The 15,862-nt window shown below is 30.3% G+C and overlaps 2 protein-coding genes across 5 annotated transcripts in view; one reads left to right on the top strand and one right to left on the bottom strand.

Moving 5' to 3' along the window:
• Positions 1-7,955: 7,955 nt before the first annotated feature.
• On the top strand, positions 7,956-11,140 carry LOC107161931 (uncharacterized). Its single transcript, XM_015508553.2, has 4 exons — positions 7,956-8,108; positions 8,605-8,878; positions 10,415-10,514; positions 10,754-11,140. The coding sequence occupies exons 1-4, from the start codon at positions 8,049-8,051 to the stop codon at positions 10,956-10,958; spliced, it is 639 nt and encodes a 212-aa protein (XP_015364039.1). The 5' UTR covers positions 7,956-8,048; the 3' UTR covers positions 10,959-11,140.
• Positions 11,141-11,547: 407 nt separating this feature from the next.
• The window catches only part of ct (homeobox protein, cut), a 37,428-nt gene continuing 33,113 nt past the window's right edge, over positions 11,548-15,862 (bottom strand). For all 4 annotated transcript variants that reach the window (XM_015508554.2, XM_015508556.2, XM_015508557.2 and 1 more), the window contains 5 exons: positions 15,458-15,849; positions 14,777-15,292; positions 14,156-14,676; positions 13,777-14,079; positions 11,548-13,667 (listed from right to left, as the gene is read on the bottom strand). In XM_015508554.2, the coding sequence (XP_015364040.2) occupies positions 12,870-13,667; positions 13,777-14,079; positions 14,156-14,676; positions 14,777-15,292; positions 15,458-15,849 (2,530 nt within the window). In that variant the 3' untranslated portion in view covers positions 11,548-12,869. The remainder of the gene's footprint in view (positions 13,668-13,776; positions 14,080-14,155; positions 14,677-14,776; positions 15,293-15,457; positions 15,850-15,862) is intronic.

The following is a 15,862-nucleotide window of genomic DNA, read 5'->3' as shown; positions in this document are numbered from 1 at the left end:
AACAAGTGACGAAAATAATCCATCTCCAAGTGAAGGTATGGAAAATGTAAGCGTGTTACCATCAGAGTCAGAGCCAGCTACATTTTCTGATTCGTGTGTATAGTCAATATGATATCGCATTTGCTATTGAAGAAAATGCAAATCTAAAAATTCGAAACGATCCAAATATGCTTAACAAATGTTTAAAAGAAACGTGATGGTCACCAAAACAAAATTATATTTTCCCTGTAAGCATGAATAAAAAAGGTCATAAAAGAAGCTTTCAAATTGAATGGCCAAATAAGCACAACTTGTTAGCTTATAGTCGTAATAGAGAAGGAGCGTTTTGTAAAGCATGTGTAATTTTTGGACCAAAGTTTGGTGGGATTGGAGGACAAAGGCTTGGGGTCTTAAAAGAAATTCCTATGATAAAATACAAAGATGCTTTACACGATTTTAAGATACATATGGAAAGAGAATATCATAAAACAGCAATTGTGCGGTCTTTGGAATTTATAAAATGTTTTGAAGACAAACAAAAAACAATATAAATTCAACTTGATGACCAACTAAATGAAACTGTCAAACAAAATAAAAAGAAGTTAATTCCTATAATTAAACAATTATTTTCTGTGGTCGTCATAATATAAGGGGGCATAGAGACGATGTTAATTTATCAAATCTGATTTAAAATGACCAAGCAAAAAATAATTTGAATGTTGGAATATTCAAAGAATTGTTGATGTTCAGAATAGACGCGGGTGATGTAGATTTTCGCAATCACTTAGAATCGGCTCCAAAAAATGCAACATTTGTTAGTAAAGCTATTCAAAATAATTTGATCGATATATGTGGCTCGATTATCACAGATGTCTGGTAAATACCGCGGAGTTCAAGCTAGAATCTTAAATTTAGCAACATGCACTCATTGAGCATCGCACTGCCTAAATTTAACGTTAATAAAAGCATGTAATGTATTATCAAAGGTTAGTAACCTTTGTGTGTTATAGTGACTATAAATGTAGTTACCAAAACAGAATAACCAGAAGAGACGGGGACCTAACCTAACCTTTTCAGTTTAACATGGGTTTTTATGGAGTACAGATGTGGTTACCATTCAAGTTAAATATTAAATTTTTTCCGGGCTTTTATTATTTGACTTATTAGTCACACCTAAATCATAATAATAAATATTAATTAAAGAACTTGAATACCTATAAAACTGGGCCTGAAGCTGATCTGGTTAATATTAAAAGTAAAGGCTACCTGATCCATCCAAATAATAAAATTTAAAAAATATTTATGTCATTAGAGTTATCATTTACTAAATTTGCTGATGCACCTTATGTTTTTGAAGATGCTTCTGAATATTTTTTAAGCTAAAATATAATTTTTAATTTCCCATGCATTGAACATTGAACAGATATACTAATGGATATTTGTCATATTATCTGATCATGAGAATGCGTCAATATAGCTATCAACAGAACCAAAATAACAAAAAAATTAATAAAACAAAAAAAAAAACCATCAAAATTGGATAAAAGCCAAAAAAAAATATTAATATAATATAGATATGATATAGATATAATTAAATTAATCTTTTAACTAATTCTATACATAATATAGATTTTGTTATTAAATAATATATTAATTTTCTAAACAAAAGATTCTTTTAAATGTTAGTTAAGATTAATGTCGAGAAGACTCATTCAAATAAATAAATATCTTTAGAATTTTCAAAAATAAATGATAAACTAATAAATCAATATATATCCTCATTATATAACACTTTCAGTACATTAGTGTTGTAACTTGAAAAATTAATTTCATATATTTATAGAATTTATCATTGTTTTTTACACAAAACTATTTTTACATCCAATTTAATAATCTTGATGTTATATTTTATAATTATTAAGTAAATAATTAAGTAACCAATAACCATAAAAAGTGTCATCAATGGGTGACTCCTTTTCTCAAATTATTTTTTTTTCCTGTGAATGTACTCTTAGCACATATTCTTATTGTATAAATGATACAATACATTGTATATTACTTGTCAAAAAAAAAAAATATTTAATATTTATAGGTTTCTAAAATTACAATATGCTTTATAAGTGTATTATCAGGAACTGCAGAATTTTTTACTAAGAAATCAAATATAGTAATAAAAAAAAATTGAAATATTGAGTTATCGTATTAAACTTACCATAATATTATTAGTTACAAAAGAGGTCTGAGAGTGCAATAATTCGTTAAAATAGCAATCACACAAAAGATTGTTGATATCTATGTAGAATGTAGATATATTAAACAAGATATAACATATCGTTTTACAGGAAATAAAATGGTAACCAATTTTGTTTGATACATATTTTATTTCTGATACATACCATTACCAATTAGCTATTTCGCTGATTTTCCGTATCGCTGTTGGTTTGTAAGATTGTACCATGATTGTATCCTGTATTGTTGGTACGCCATGTAAATTTATTGTTCGATACAATTATATGCCCTTAAATTGCCTATACAATACTCCGTCTCAAAAGTATGAATGTCGATGAACCTAATAAATAAAACACGTAAAAATTGAACGAAAGATAGATTTATTTTATATCGAATAATATAAAATGGATAATATTTTATTTGTATAAGTTATTAATTAGTATTGCTTATAAAATAAACAAATGATTTATTATAATAATATTACATTTAAGGCTTAAATTCTCAGGGCAACAAATTATGTCATAGTACCGTAAAGTGGCATCTAGTATGAATCAATATTATGATTGACGACTTAACGTATTTGATTAATGAGTCTTAACCATTCCTAAATTTAAATTTTAAAGTAAATATTATATATTAGTAATTACTTAATTTTAAATAATTATTTTTAACAAAGTAAGACATTTTTAATAACGGTTAATGTGCATTGTGCCTATGTTATACACCGAATGTCATGAAATTGCATTAAAATCAATCATTTATATAAAGAGACCAAATTAATTTTAATTTAAATGATGCGACGCAAATTATTCATCAACTATTGTTTTTAATTTTATATTCATTAATTTTCAATTTATTATATTTTTCTTGTTATTAACATAATTAATTTAACTCGAATTAAATATTATAGACATATTGTAATAATCTATCTATCGTTGCGCTTCAAATCGTTGGGTGTTGGGATTTGAATTTACTGCAGCGTGCGAGACATTTTCTTCCAGACCTTTATAGACTGCAGTACGAGAATAATAGTTTAGACTAGTTATACAAATCGATTTTCCGACGTGGATACACAGTCGCGGTCAGAAGTTATATGAGACGCATGTTATAGGTATATATTGTGCAATATTATTAAGTCGCTCGTCGCTGTCGGTTTATATATTTGTAATGCGCGCAGATGATTTTCACGATTTACTATTTATGGATCAGCGGCGGAGATAATGGCGGTCTCGTATATAATAATATGTATATACCTATATATCGGGAATGATTGAATACAAAATATGTGAGCAGGTCGAGCGTGAAAAACCCACAGACGAGTCTCATTATAATATATTACGCACGTCATTATGTGTATATTTACTATTTTACACTACATTATTATTATACTATTTGCCGTATGGCTATGATATATTTTATATTTTATATACGTATATTGTCGTATATTATTGTGTATTAAAGCTTTAAATATAAATCTCAACATCAGAGGCGTCGCGTCGTAAAATCTTATCGCTTGCGGCCTGCAGTGTCCAAAATGTGTATAATGAATGTCTTACGATGATCTGACATATGGAATAACTTTTGTTGTATTATACAGAAATATTTTTTAATACTGAAAATAAAAAACTTAAAAATTAATAAACATTTTTGGATAAATTCAAAATAGCCTATTTGTAATCTGCAGATTATAAGAACAATTTTTATGGTAAAAAGATTTATCTAATTCAAGCAGTTTATTTTTTTAAATTCAATATTTTTTGATTAAATGAATTTGGAACGCAATAACTTTAAAAAAATATGATTTTTAAGAATTTGCTAATATGAGAATATTTCTTAAATTATTTACTTATCATCTAATATTAACAATTTTTGTCATACTAACGCACGTTTAGTTGGCATTATTTTTTTATTTTTATTTGTCGAATCTATCTGAGATACTCTGTATATATATGTGTGTGTATGGTATATAAATATCTGAGTTTTATTTAATTAATTATGCTTTAAACAAAAAGTTCTTACCCATTTCATATACTCTTGTTTTATCCGCCAAGTCAACAGTTACCAAACTTTTTTTATGCTAGTCTCATTAAAAAAAGAACATTTTTCTTATACCTCTCTTATGATTCGTGAATAATACCAAATAAAATATGTGGCTATTTATTTCATTTAATAGTTATAATAGATATATACACACTTAATTATTTTAATACCTACATTTTCCTAGCAAAAGAAACAGCTTGTTCAGTATTTTATAAAATACAAAATGTTATGTTAAAATGTTGCAATTGTTGGTGGTTTAAAATCATCTTCCAGATAATTATTTAAAAGTGGAAATTTAACCATACCACAAGAATAGTTTAAAAATAGGCGTGTGCAGTATTACTTCACGGAGCCGCACAGATTCGGAACCCCTGCTTTACATAATATAATGTTATTATTACTATGCAGCGTATATAGGTTGCGGTGCTTAACCTTTGTCAATCACATATGTCAAACATACGAACATACACGGTCTATGAGTACCTATACTCGGTATATTTAAAAATTCTATAAATCAGATTTATAAATTGCACAATAATAATTGCGTTATTGGAGAAAGCGGAGTAGGAATTTTCGACGAATTACCATCAAGTATACTTATTATTTAAACTTTAATTTCCAAATAAAATGAATGTTGATTCAACATTTTATGCACTTTCTATAAACATCCATAAATATGAAATAAAAATTATATTGAAAAAAAGGTAAGAATCAAATAGTTTGGTATTATACAAATATGAACAAGAATACACTCATCATATTATGGGATAATTATTTTTACTAATTTTTTTGATTTAGTTATCGTATTATGCTTTCGTGTTAAAATATTGAAGTATGGATAAAAAGTCCAACACCGTTTTAATTTTGTAGTTTCGTGTTTTGCCTATATGATGCTTTGCGACAAAATTGTCTATTGGTTTCATCTGAAATCCAGAATTTTTCTCAATTTTCTGTCTGTGTATACCAGTATATACCTACTCAGTGTTGAATCCTGGTATACTTCAGGGGGGGGGGGGCGAATGCCCCCCTGAAATTTCTTTCACTCCCCTGACAAATACAACTTTCTGACTTTCAACAAAATGTACCTCTTTATTAAATGCACAATACTAATTTAAAAACAAATAATTAATAGGTTTCCAATTTATTTTGTAATTTTTTCAATATTTATAATTTCTGAATTGTAATAAATTATAATAATACAATTTATAATATGTGCCGACCTTAGATTAACCTTAGATTGATTTAAAAAAAAAAAAAATTAGTTTTCTAGTTTTATATAAATTTTAAATGTCTAAATTATAAATTGTAATAAGAATAACTACCTATTAATAGACATAATTCATAATACTAAAATTACGTATCACCATTCACCATTCACCAATGAAAAAAAGTGAGCCCCCCCCCCCCAGAAAAATTGTCTGGATTCAACACTGTACCTATTTATAATACATTATTAAATATAACTATCGATTCCATATAATATTTTTAACACCAATTTTATGTAGGTATCTTTTATATTCAAGTTCAATATGTTCAAGTTTACTGTTGAAATGCTGAATATCGTGCTTGATTTATAGGTGAAAGTGTTTAAACTTCAGACTTTGAAGGCATTTTGTACGAACCTATTGACGCATCTGCAAACAATACAAAATTCGTCATTAAAGTGCATTATTGTCGCGATAAAAAAAAAGACTGAATTCCCAAGGTTACTGAATATGTTGGTTGTCATTATGTTATGTTTGACCGTATCAAATATTGGATATTATAATAATTAAAGCGGAATACCAAACGCGAAACGACATGTTATAAATTGAAATAGTAAATAATTATTATTTATTATACATATATATATATATATATATATTATGGCTTCTAATTATTGGTCACAAAAATCACCTATCACTGTTTGTTGAATAAAAAAAGACATTTAAAATAAATTAAATCAAATGAATATCCCTCCAATGAAAAAAAGTTGTCATTTTTTATAAATATGGACGAAATTACTAAAATCTTGCATATGGAAAATCTTCAAAGATAAAACATTGATAAAAATAAATGACTATATTCTGCACGATAGTAATTCATTAAATCATGAAAATTTAAGCAATGGATACTGCTATTTGGATATTTTATTCTTGGATATTTCTACCGGCCGTAACACGATTGCGGACTTTTTACCTTTTTACCTGAAAAAGACATAACACGATTGCGGACTTTTTACCTTTTAATATTTGAGAAAAAACAACACGATTGCGCACCTTATAAATATTTTACCTTTGAGCAAACACAAATATTTAAATAATTTGAAATAAATGGTTATAGTTTAAGAAACTCACCTATAGTGTAGTATACGTATACACAATTGCTACGGCCGGTGGATACTATTATTATATGGCGTATTATATCGGCATATTATTCCTTTTTTTGACGCGTAATTACTGTGATATATTATAAGTTTTTTTTACTATAGGTATACGTATCAAGTTATTATTAATGTTGGTAAGTTTATTTAAATATTTGTGTTTGCTCAAAGAAAAAATATTTAAAGTGCGCAATCGTGTTGTTTTTTTCCTCAAATATATAAAAAGGTAAAAAGTCCGCAATCGTGTTGCACCGATTTCTACCATAACCGATAGACTATAACTTCCCAGCTGTTTAAAGATTACAATTTTATCTCCGAAAACTTTTTTTTTCCTGGTTAGAACTGACAGCAGAGGAGGATCTGTTTGCAAAATACTACTCCTCAAGGCACATTAATTTAATATATTACGTTGTAAACATAATATTATAATTTATACAGTCATATTAAATTCTATGATGATGATGCGTATCTATATATTCTCTAGATTGAATTCATTACAGTTCAAGTTCTTTGTTTATGTTTTTGTTCTTCAACTTTGGTTCAAACTAAACACTATCAAAGTATCAAATAACACATCATATTAGTAAATTATTTAATAATGTGAAATCCTTGTTCTGATTCGAAAAATAGAAGACTACATCACCACAGGACCCTATACTATATATAGAATATCACAAAAATTATATGTCAAACATACGAAAATATACGGTCTACGATGAGTACCTATGTACTCGTATATTCGTAATATTTAAAAATTCTATAAATCAGATTTATAAATTGCACAATAATTGCATTAATGGAGAAAGCAGAGTAGGAAAGTTCGGCGAATTACCATCATGTATATATACATAATGTTGCTACTGTATTGTATATAATAATATGTTATTCAGTGATTTCAATTATGTATATCGGCTTTCGTCAAAGTGATGATTTGCAAGTTGAAAAAGACACTTATAAAATATATAATTTTGTACATATTTTTTATACTATCGTTGATTTTACGAGTGTAAATATCATATAATAGGTAACAAATCAGTTTTAGAAGTGCGTATATATATATATATATATATATATAATATATATATACAATACACGGGAATTTTTTACTCTATCACCATCATGGACGGCCGGACAAAATCATCATTATTTCGATCATTTTTAAAACAATACATGATTTCGCATTGTTTGCGCGTACACCTACCTTGAAATTAACGAATTAAAATCGCTGACCTCAAAGGTCTGTCCCATATTATAATTTCCGCGTCAATAAGAGCCAATAAACCTTATTTACAATGGCATCGGAGTGGGACTTGTAAACCACTGGAAAACCAGGGAAAAACGCTGACCTCCATTCCACTCAATGTCATTACGTGCAGACGTTTTGGGTATAAAACTGAACAACGCCGTGCACAGTTGTTAAATCATATTATTCACCGCTATGCATTTCAACGTGACGTTCGCCGCATGGCTTTTAGCCATATTATTCATAAGTCAAACTGTAAGTATATACGACTTTTTTTCACCGTAAAAATACTTCATAAATTTTGTTTCGTGTTTATTAAGTCTGTTCTTGTTTTATCTCGACGAACATTCGATTAGTGTAATTATATTATAATTTTATAGATCCAGCTATATGTATAGTGTATTTTTACTATTATTTATTCCACGGATACTTTTATCATTGGGTCAGCAATAATAAACTGATAACTGACAGTAACCAAAACTGTAATGCGTAGGCACTTAATTCACGCACTAATATTATTCATTTTTTTACATTCATATTGTGTATATTGATATTGAGATAAGAATAAATAGCGATCGGTAAACCTGACGATTTAATTTACATTTTTTTATGATTTGAAATAAATTGATCAATACGCTGAAACTCGACGCAATAAAATATTAGCAACATTAATTTTGATGCAAGACGTATAACATGTAACGGATGTAAAATGTAAATAACTAGGTCATTGATTCAGGTGTAATCGTTACAGATATGCGACGATAAAGACGATAAAGACGATAAAAAGGCAGACGACAGATCCAGCAGTGGTGGCGGAAGCGACTCACGTGCTACTAGTGGTAATAAAAATCCAAATCCAAATAATGGTAACATGTCGTCAGCTATGAATGGGATGTCCGGAATCCAGTTACCTATGTCCGGCATACAACTACCGTTCCCGTTTTTTCCGCCATTCGGATGTGACACGATATGCCAACCGATACAATTACAAATATTTCAGCAACAACCACAGCGTGAACCAGCGAGTAAGCCATTTGAAATAATTTTATTAATACACTATCGAATGGTAACAGATGCATAACCGAATATTTAAAACATTTAATAATAAACTAAACATTTAAAAACAAATGTCAATGTATACTGAAAACGATAAAAAATGAAATCTAAAAAAAAAGTTTGCTGATTTTTAAAGTACCTAAATAATACAAATTTCGATCAGAATTCAGTAAAATACATACTTTACGCAACAATATAATATAAGTAATATGTATTATACTTACAATTAGACAAATCGTATTTTGAATATATATAGGTTTGAAATATTTATATATCTTTATATGAAGCGTTTGGTATTATGATTTATGCTTTTTTGGCCGATTATGATTTTCAGTTTTGAAAACAAAACTTTTGTTACCCAAAACTATGTAATCGATGAAAAAAAAATTGAAAAGTTTAAAACTATGGAACTCTTTATGTGGTACATTTAGTGTAGTAAAACATTTCGGAATTGTACCTCAGTAGATAATTGATACCTAGGTATTATTTTGTCTGATATGACCGATTGTTATCCAAACTCGTCCAGACATATTTTTAATTGTAATAAGTTCATTTATTTTCACTGTTAATTTTTTCAAATCAAATTATAATATAATGCTATACACATTCATCCATACATGGTCGTATTCACCGGAGTGGGAATATGTGAGTTGGATCTCATCCCTATGTCCTTTAATATTAGTATGGTTAGCACTACACTGCGATTTTTCTTAAAAATAATAAATATATACCCCCCCCCCCCTCCTAAATGAGAATTCCTTTGTACGTTTCAGTATATATACACGTTAACAGAATAATTTACATAAATCCACATTTAAAAGTATCTATACTGTTCATAATGATAGTTAGCATGGGCATCCATGGGGGGGGGGTAACCTAGACGGGGCATGTGCCCCTCCCTGGAAAAATTATATGAACATATATAATTTAATACATATTAGCATAACATTGACAACATAAAATGAAATAATTAACTTTTAAGATATGAGATAGGTTATTGTGTGTATCACTAGCGTTCATCGTGAAAAAGTGAACTTGAACAAAGGTAATTTAATTCAAGATAACATTAATATTTTTGGAATGAACCGAAGACTTTTTTATTATTTAACAATTCCGAATTATACATTTTAATATATTTTTCCTGCTTTTTGAATGGTACCTGTACTTATTAAAATGCATTTTAATTAATTACTACCTTATTTATTATCATAAAAATATTAATTTTATAAATAATAGCATATTTATATGTTGAAATTACATTAAACCTTTATTTAGCTTAAATTTAAGAATTTTGATATATTGTTGTACCCATCTGAAAAATTACCTATGGGCGCCCATGATAGGTAAGCACACGTTATTTCATTATAATTATTGCAAGATAATTTATATGAAGATTCAAGTTGTTAAATTATGCCACTTTGAATTTATTGTTGTTTTTCCACTTCTAAACACTCTTATGACAATTTCGTATATAAATAATTACCATAGCGTTTTCACGATTTCAGCCACACAACCTCCAACGACCATGCCGCCACCAAAAACCACCACACCACAGCATAAGCCGCAACCGACGACCACGCAAACGATCATAATGTATCCAAATTGGTAAGCAAGTGTATCAACCGTAGTCGTTACCCGTGCGCCGTTATAGGCACCTCAAAAATATTGTGTCGTCGCAATTCCGATCGCGTAAGATCGGCAGCACTTGTGTGATCGTCGATACATGTCACAATGTTGTCAAAAATGTACAATATTGTCAATTTGACGATTGCACATATTTTATTGAATAATATCACGTCGGTTGGCTGTGGTCGTAATGATATTAATAATACGATTTTTTGCAGGTGCCAGGGCTGGTGCAAGTTTTTCTATCAACCGCCACCGCAGCCAGTGTATTACCAGCCAAACTGTTTACTGTTTTCGTGGATGGGGATGTCCATGGGAATGGGATCGGAAATGGGTTCGGGAATGGGGTCGGGAATGGGGTCGGGAATGGGGTCGGGAATGGGATCGGGAATGGGATCGGGAATGCATACCGCGGGTTCGTGAGTCGTTCGTGGACTAGCCCGCAGTGTTCGACAAACACTGGATTGGAAACAATCGTCATTGCGGTAGTGATTCCATCATGTACCTAATTGCGTGTAGTATTTTTGTTTGTTCGTTCATTATTTATACGTATATTATGATGTATTGTAAAAACAACAATAATAAAAAAGAACAATTTTAAATTATTTTATTTTATTGTTATTTTTAATAAAATCAATTTTTTTTAAATCATTTTTACACATTACTATTCACGAGAACAATCGAATGATATGAATCCTTAAATCGTAAGAGCAATTCGTATCTATATACAAAATAAATATGTTTGTATATATCAATAAATAATATTTTACTAGGTAATTATCGATTAATACTAACGAGATATTGATTATAATAATTGTATTTATTTATTGTTTTCTTAAAAAAGGACAGACGGTGAGATGTCATGTGGAAATTTTCTTAACTAAACCAAAGAAAATAAATTAACAATTATATCGTTCATAATATTGTAGTCAACACCAAATAGTCTTACTTATAAAAATAATTATAAGTAGAAGTTTTTTAAAAAAAATAATAAAAATATCGAACAAACAAATTAATATCAGAACGAAGAAAAAAATAACAATATTTATTATTTTTGAAAAAGATTTTGATTTGATTCCACAAAAAAAAAATCAACTGCCTAAGGTACAACAATAATAAGCGAGTGAAACTTAATAGAATAGTTTAAAAAATGTAAAGTATTTACACTAAACAGTTGGTTTTTTATACAAATTATTTTTGGTGCAATTAGGTAGGCTTATCTTAGTACAATCATTACGGTTCTTTAAGTCCATCATTGAGTCATCGTTATCCAGCAGATTTGTCACATACATAACACAAATTCGGCAGAGTACCTACTTACTAGAAAAATCTTAGTAAGTTGTCTATGCGTTGCGTATGTTAGTATGAGGCGACACATTACCAGTCGCACCTTCGGCGACGACAATAACTCAACAACAGTCACAGAACATTATCAAGCCTACTTATCTAGTGTACGATTTCGTTAAAACTACACAATATTATACAAATAAATATATTTAAAAATTACAAAATTATAGTAGAATAGGTACTCATTTACACTAATAATCATAATAATAATAATAATAATAATAATAAATAAAAGGCTTAGAAACCAAACGGACCGTGTCGTTACGTCGAATTGAAGAGTATATTATATTCTAACATAAAAAGTATTTGACATTTTATACCTTCAAAACGTAATTTTTCCCGATTTTTTTTACAGATATTAGTCTCTTATTATCTAGAACTATTAGTTAAACGAAATAAATCGGGTTTGCCCGTTTGGTTTCTTTACACTTCGAATAACACTATAAGTCTTATTTTAACAGGTCTCAAATAGTTCCCAATGGTTTTCGGTTCGAATATTATAATTATTGCATTATATAATATAAGTATTTTTTTTTATAAGTGAAAAACTTTCCCAAGACTAGAGACCGTGATAGACTAGAAAAAATTGTTTACATCATGGAACTAAGAAATTGTTGACGCTGTGCTTAAAGATGTGACAGTCTTTCTAGTTGTTTTAAACTGTTTTGGTTGAAGTTTGTTTTTCACACTAACATTAAATTTAAACAAAATAGTAAGTTATAATAAAGAAACTATATAATCACAAAAAAAATAGGACCACTCTCAAGTGATACAAATCAAACAATTTTCGGGATGTGTATTTAAGTCTAAAAAATTGCACATTCTTTATATATATATATATATAATATAGTATATAATTTTTATAATAATATATGTATATGTATAATAACTATTTACAAACGGTGTATACAAAACGTTATAAAAAAATTAACTATGTCATAAACTGTCACTCACGTAGGTTGTGGTAACATTTCGTTGACCTAATCTCTAAAATTCGTTGTTCCACGACTTCTCTTCCTTAACACTGATAGCTTCCTGTTCGTGTTCGCCATCTGATTCTTGTTTTAAGGAACTGACTTCCGATGGTGTAGATCTACCAGACTTGTCTTCGTCGTTAACATCCGACGGTTCTACTCGAATGGTCTCCGACCTTCTTCTTTCGGTGCATCCATCGGCCGCTTGCATTACGCAAACGCCGTTTATTATTACTTCAGACTGCTGCTGCTGTTGCTTCTGTTCGGATTGCAACCAATCCGGGTTGACCCATTGTGGAGCAGCTGGTTTTCTGCGAGAACTTCCGACTACGGGTACAGCCGGGATTTCTTCTCGAGGTTCCGACTCTTCCGACCGGCTATCTTCGTCATCAAAGTCAGTGTCGACTTCATGTTTTACGCTTAAATCCAAACCAGACATTTGTTCATCCACCGTGGCAGAAGAGGATGACGTCAACATTGGTATGAAGGAAGACAGATCGGCGCCGTGTTGTAAATATGGATTTCCAGCGTTGAACGGAATTGGTAGACCACCGAAACCCAGTCGATGGCTCAAGAGAATCCTAAACTGAATTGGGTCGAATCCAGGACCAGATTGTGATTGTTGTTGCTGTGAATCAGAATGAGGTGATTGTTGCTTAATTCTCATTCTATGGTTGTGGAACCAGTTCGTTATTGTCCTAGTCGCTAAATTTAACTCCGATGCAAGAAACTCAATGGTACCAACACTCGGGTATTGATCCAAGGCAAATGCCAATTTCAATGCTTCTTTTTGTTCATCAGAAAACAGAACCTAAAAATAATATTTGTAAATTAGACAATAATATTACATAATTTCAAAAACATTTTCGAAACAAGGATTAAAACAAAAATATATTGTTTAATATTTATACGACTCTTACTCGTTGTTTTTTTGCGGCAGATGGAGGACTACTAGTTCCACTGTGATAAAAGTCAGAAGTGTCGTTCGACGATGTGTCACTTCCATTATCTTGTTGGCCAGATCCTCGTCGTCTTTTGTTCAACTCCCTACGTTCGCTTTTAATCGCTTGTAGTCTTTCCACGTTGTGTTGATCAGATAGCCAAAGTTGCATCCTAATGAATGGTTCACGGCCCTTAATGCTTAGCATATGCCACGGCTTAGGTTTTGATAGCAATTCACTGACTGATCCTTGAGAGAGTCCTAGTACAGCTTCACCGAAAATCTTTAAAAAAATAAATAGTTAGTAATAACTAATAAATATCTACAATTTATCAACTAAAAAAAATATATATATTTACTTTTTGTCCAATATTATTAGCAAGAAGTGCTTCTTTGATTTTAGTAGTTATAGTCTGTGTGTCAAGGTCTTGCGTTAGAGCAGCCATCTCATAAACTGAAGGTACAACAGCCGGTGGGTGACGTGTTCCAGAATTTTGGAAAGCTGCGGCCACGTGTTGTAACATCAGATTTTGAGGAATTCCATTGTTTGGTATTGGGCTTGCTTTAAGTTTATTTTCAGTGACCATTATTGATGCCAATTGACTTCCTGTGGACATTAATGATGAAGCAGTAGACGAAGTTGCGTGGTGATGTCCACCTGGAGACTGAAGTTGAATATGATGGTTGCTCGGTGATTGTAGTGATGATGCCATATCAGAGTCTTCAGACATTGTTGTCGATGTATTACACATTGATGTAAGTATATGATGATGCGGTGTTTGGCGATCCACATCTGCACTAACTTTTAAGAGATCGATAGGTGAAGGGGTCATTTTGCCACCAAAAGTGTGAGTTGATTTTACTAAATTCTGATTCATAGCTATAAATGAAAAATAAAAATATTTTTACAAAGGTATAAAAAAAATTATTTAAATATTATAGTGTCTTATTGGGTAGTACGAAATCATTATAATACTTACGACTTGATCCGCCATATCCTCCAGTTCGCATAAGCTTTTCTGGTGCTATTTTATATTGGGAAGCAACTAGTTTATGCACAGCTTTATCATCCTCCAAAAACATTTTCATTCTTATAAAGGGTTCTCTTCCCTTTTGAGTCAACATATGCCATGGTTTTGGTCTAGCCAAGAGATCGGACACACTTCCCTGAGAAAGACCCAATACAGATTCTCCAAATAGTCTCTGGCTGATTGAAAATTGACTAAGTTGTTCTTTGACTTTCCTCACAATTTCTTCAGTATTCAAATTATTAAATTGGTCAAACTGTTGTTGAGTAATTGGTGGCAATACAGCTTTCAGAGGTCTCTGCGAAGGAGAATGATGATGTGGAGTAGCGGGTTGAGAAATCAAAGCATTTGTAATTGAAGCCATTCTTTGAAGTGGACTAACTGCGGCCGATTGACCGAAGTCCTCGGGAGGTAAAATATTATTACCTAATGGTGAGCTAGCTGAGCTTCCAACAGAAGATGTACCACCTAATTTTAACAAAAAACAAATATAAATATACTATGTACTACACAATATATAATTTAAACATAAGTGGTATATTGTATATATATAAATTGTATGGTATTATGATTGATATTTCTACAATACAATTTTTTTTTGTAATATTTTATTTAAATAAACAAATAACTTACTTTGTTCAGTTTTAGGTCGTACAAGCGAAAAAGCACTTCCGGCTTGTTTCATTGCTTCTGCTACAGTTTCAGACTCTTTGTCTGAGACTTCAGTCCCATTAACTTTAACTGCAAAATCTTTTCGCTGCACAAAGGGATATATATCTTTTCTATCTTTTGGTAAAGACAAGTCTTGAGCAATACCGGTTCCTTGTATGGTATTGTTATTGTTATTATTATTGTTGTTTGACATCGCTGCAACGGCAGCTTGTTGTTGAAGAGCTAACAATCCTGACAATTGGCTCTGTGGGCAGTTTTGTAATTTTGATAATTCTCTGTGGTAAGCATCCAATGCAGTTCGAATATCATCGTGGTTGCCGGTATGATTTCCGAAGAAATGAGGGAAGAGCCAACTAAAAACATTTT

Source organism: Diuraphis noxia, unplaced genomic scaffold, assembly GCF_037042655.1.
Source record: "Diuraphis noxia isolate RWA-SAM2 unplaced genomic scaffold, SU_Dnox_SAM2 contig0003, whole genome shotgun sequence".
In the NCBI taxonomy this organism is placed as follows: Eukaryota; Metazoa; Arthropoda; class Insecta; order Hemiptera; family Aphididae; genus Diuraphis; species Diuraphis noxia.
This window is presented reverse-complemented; position numbering and strand designations above follow the sequence as displayed.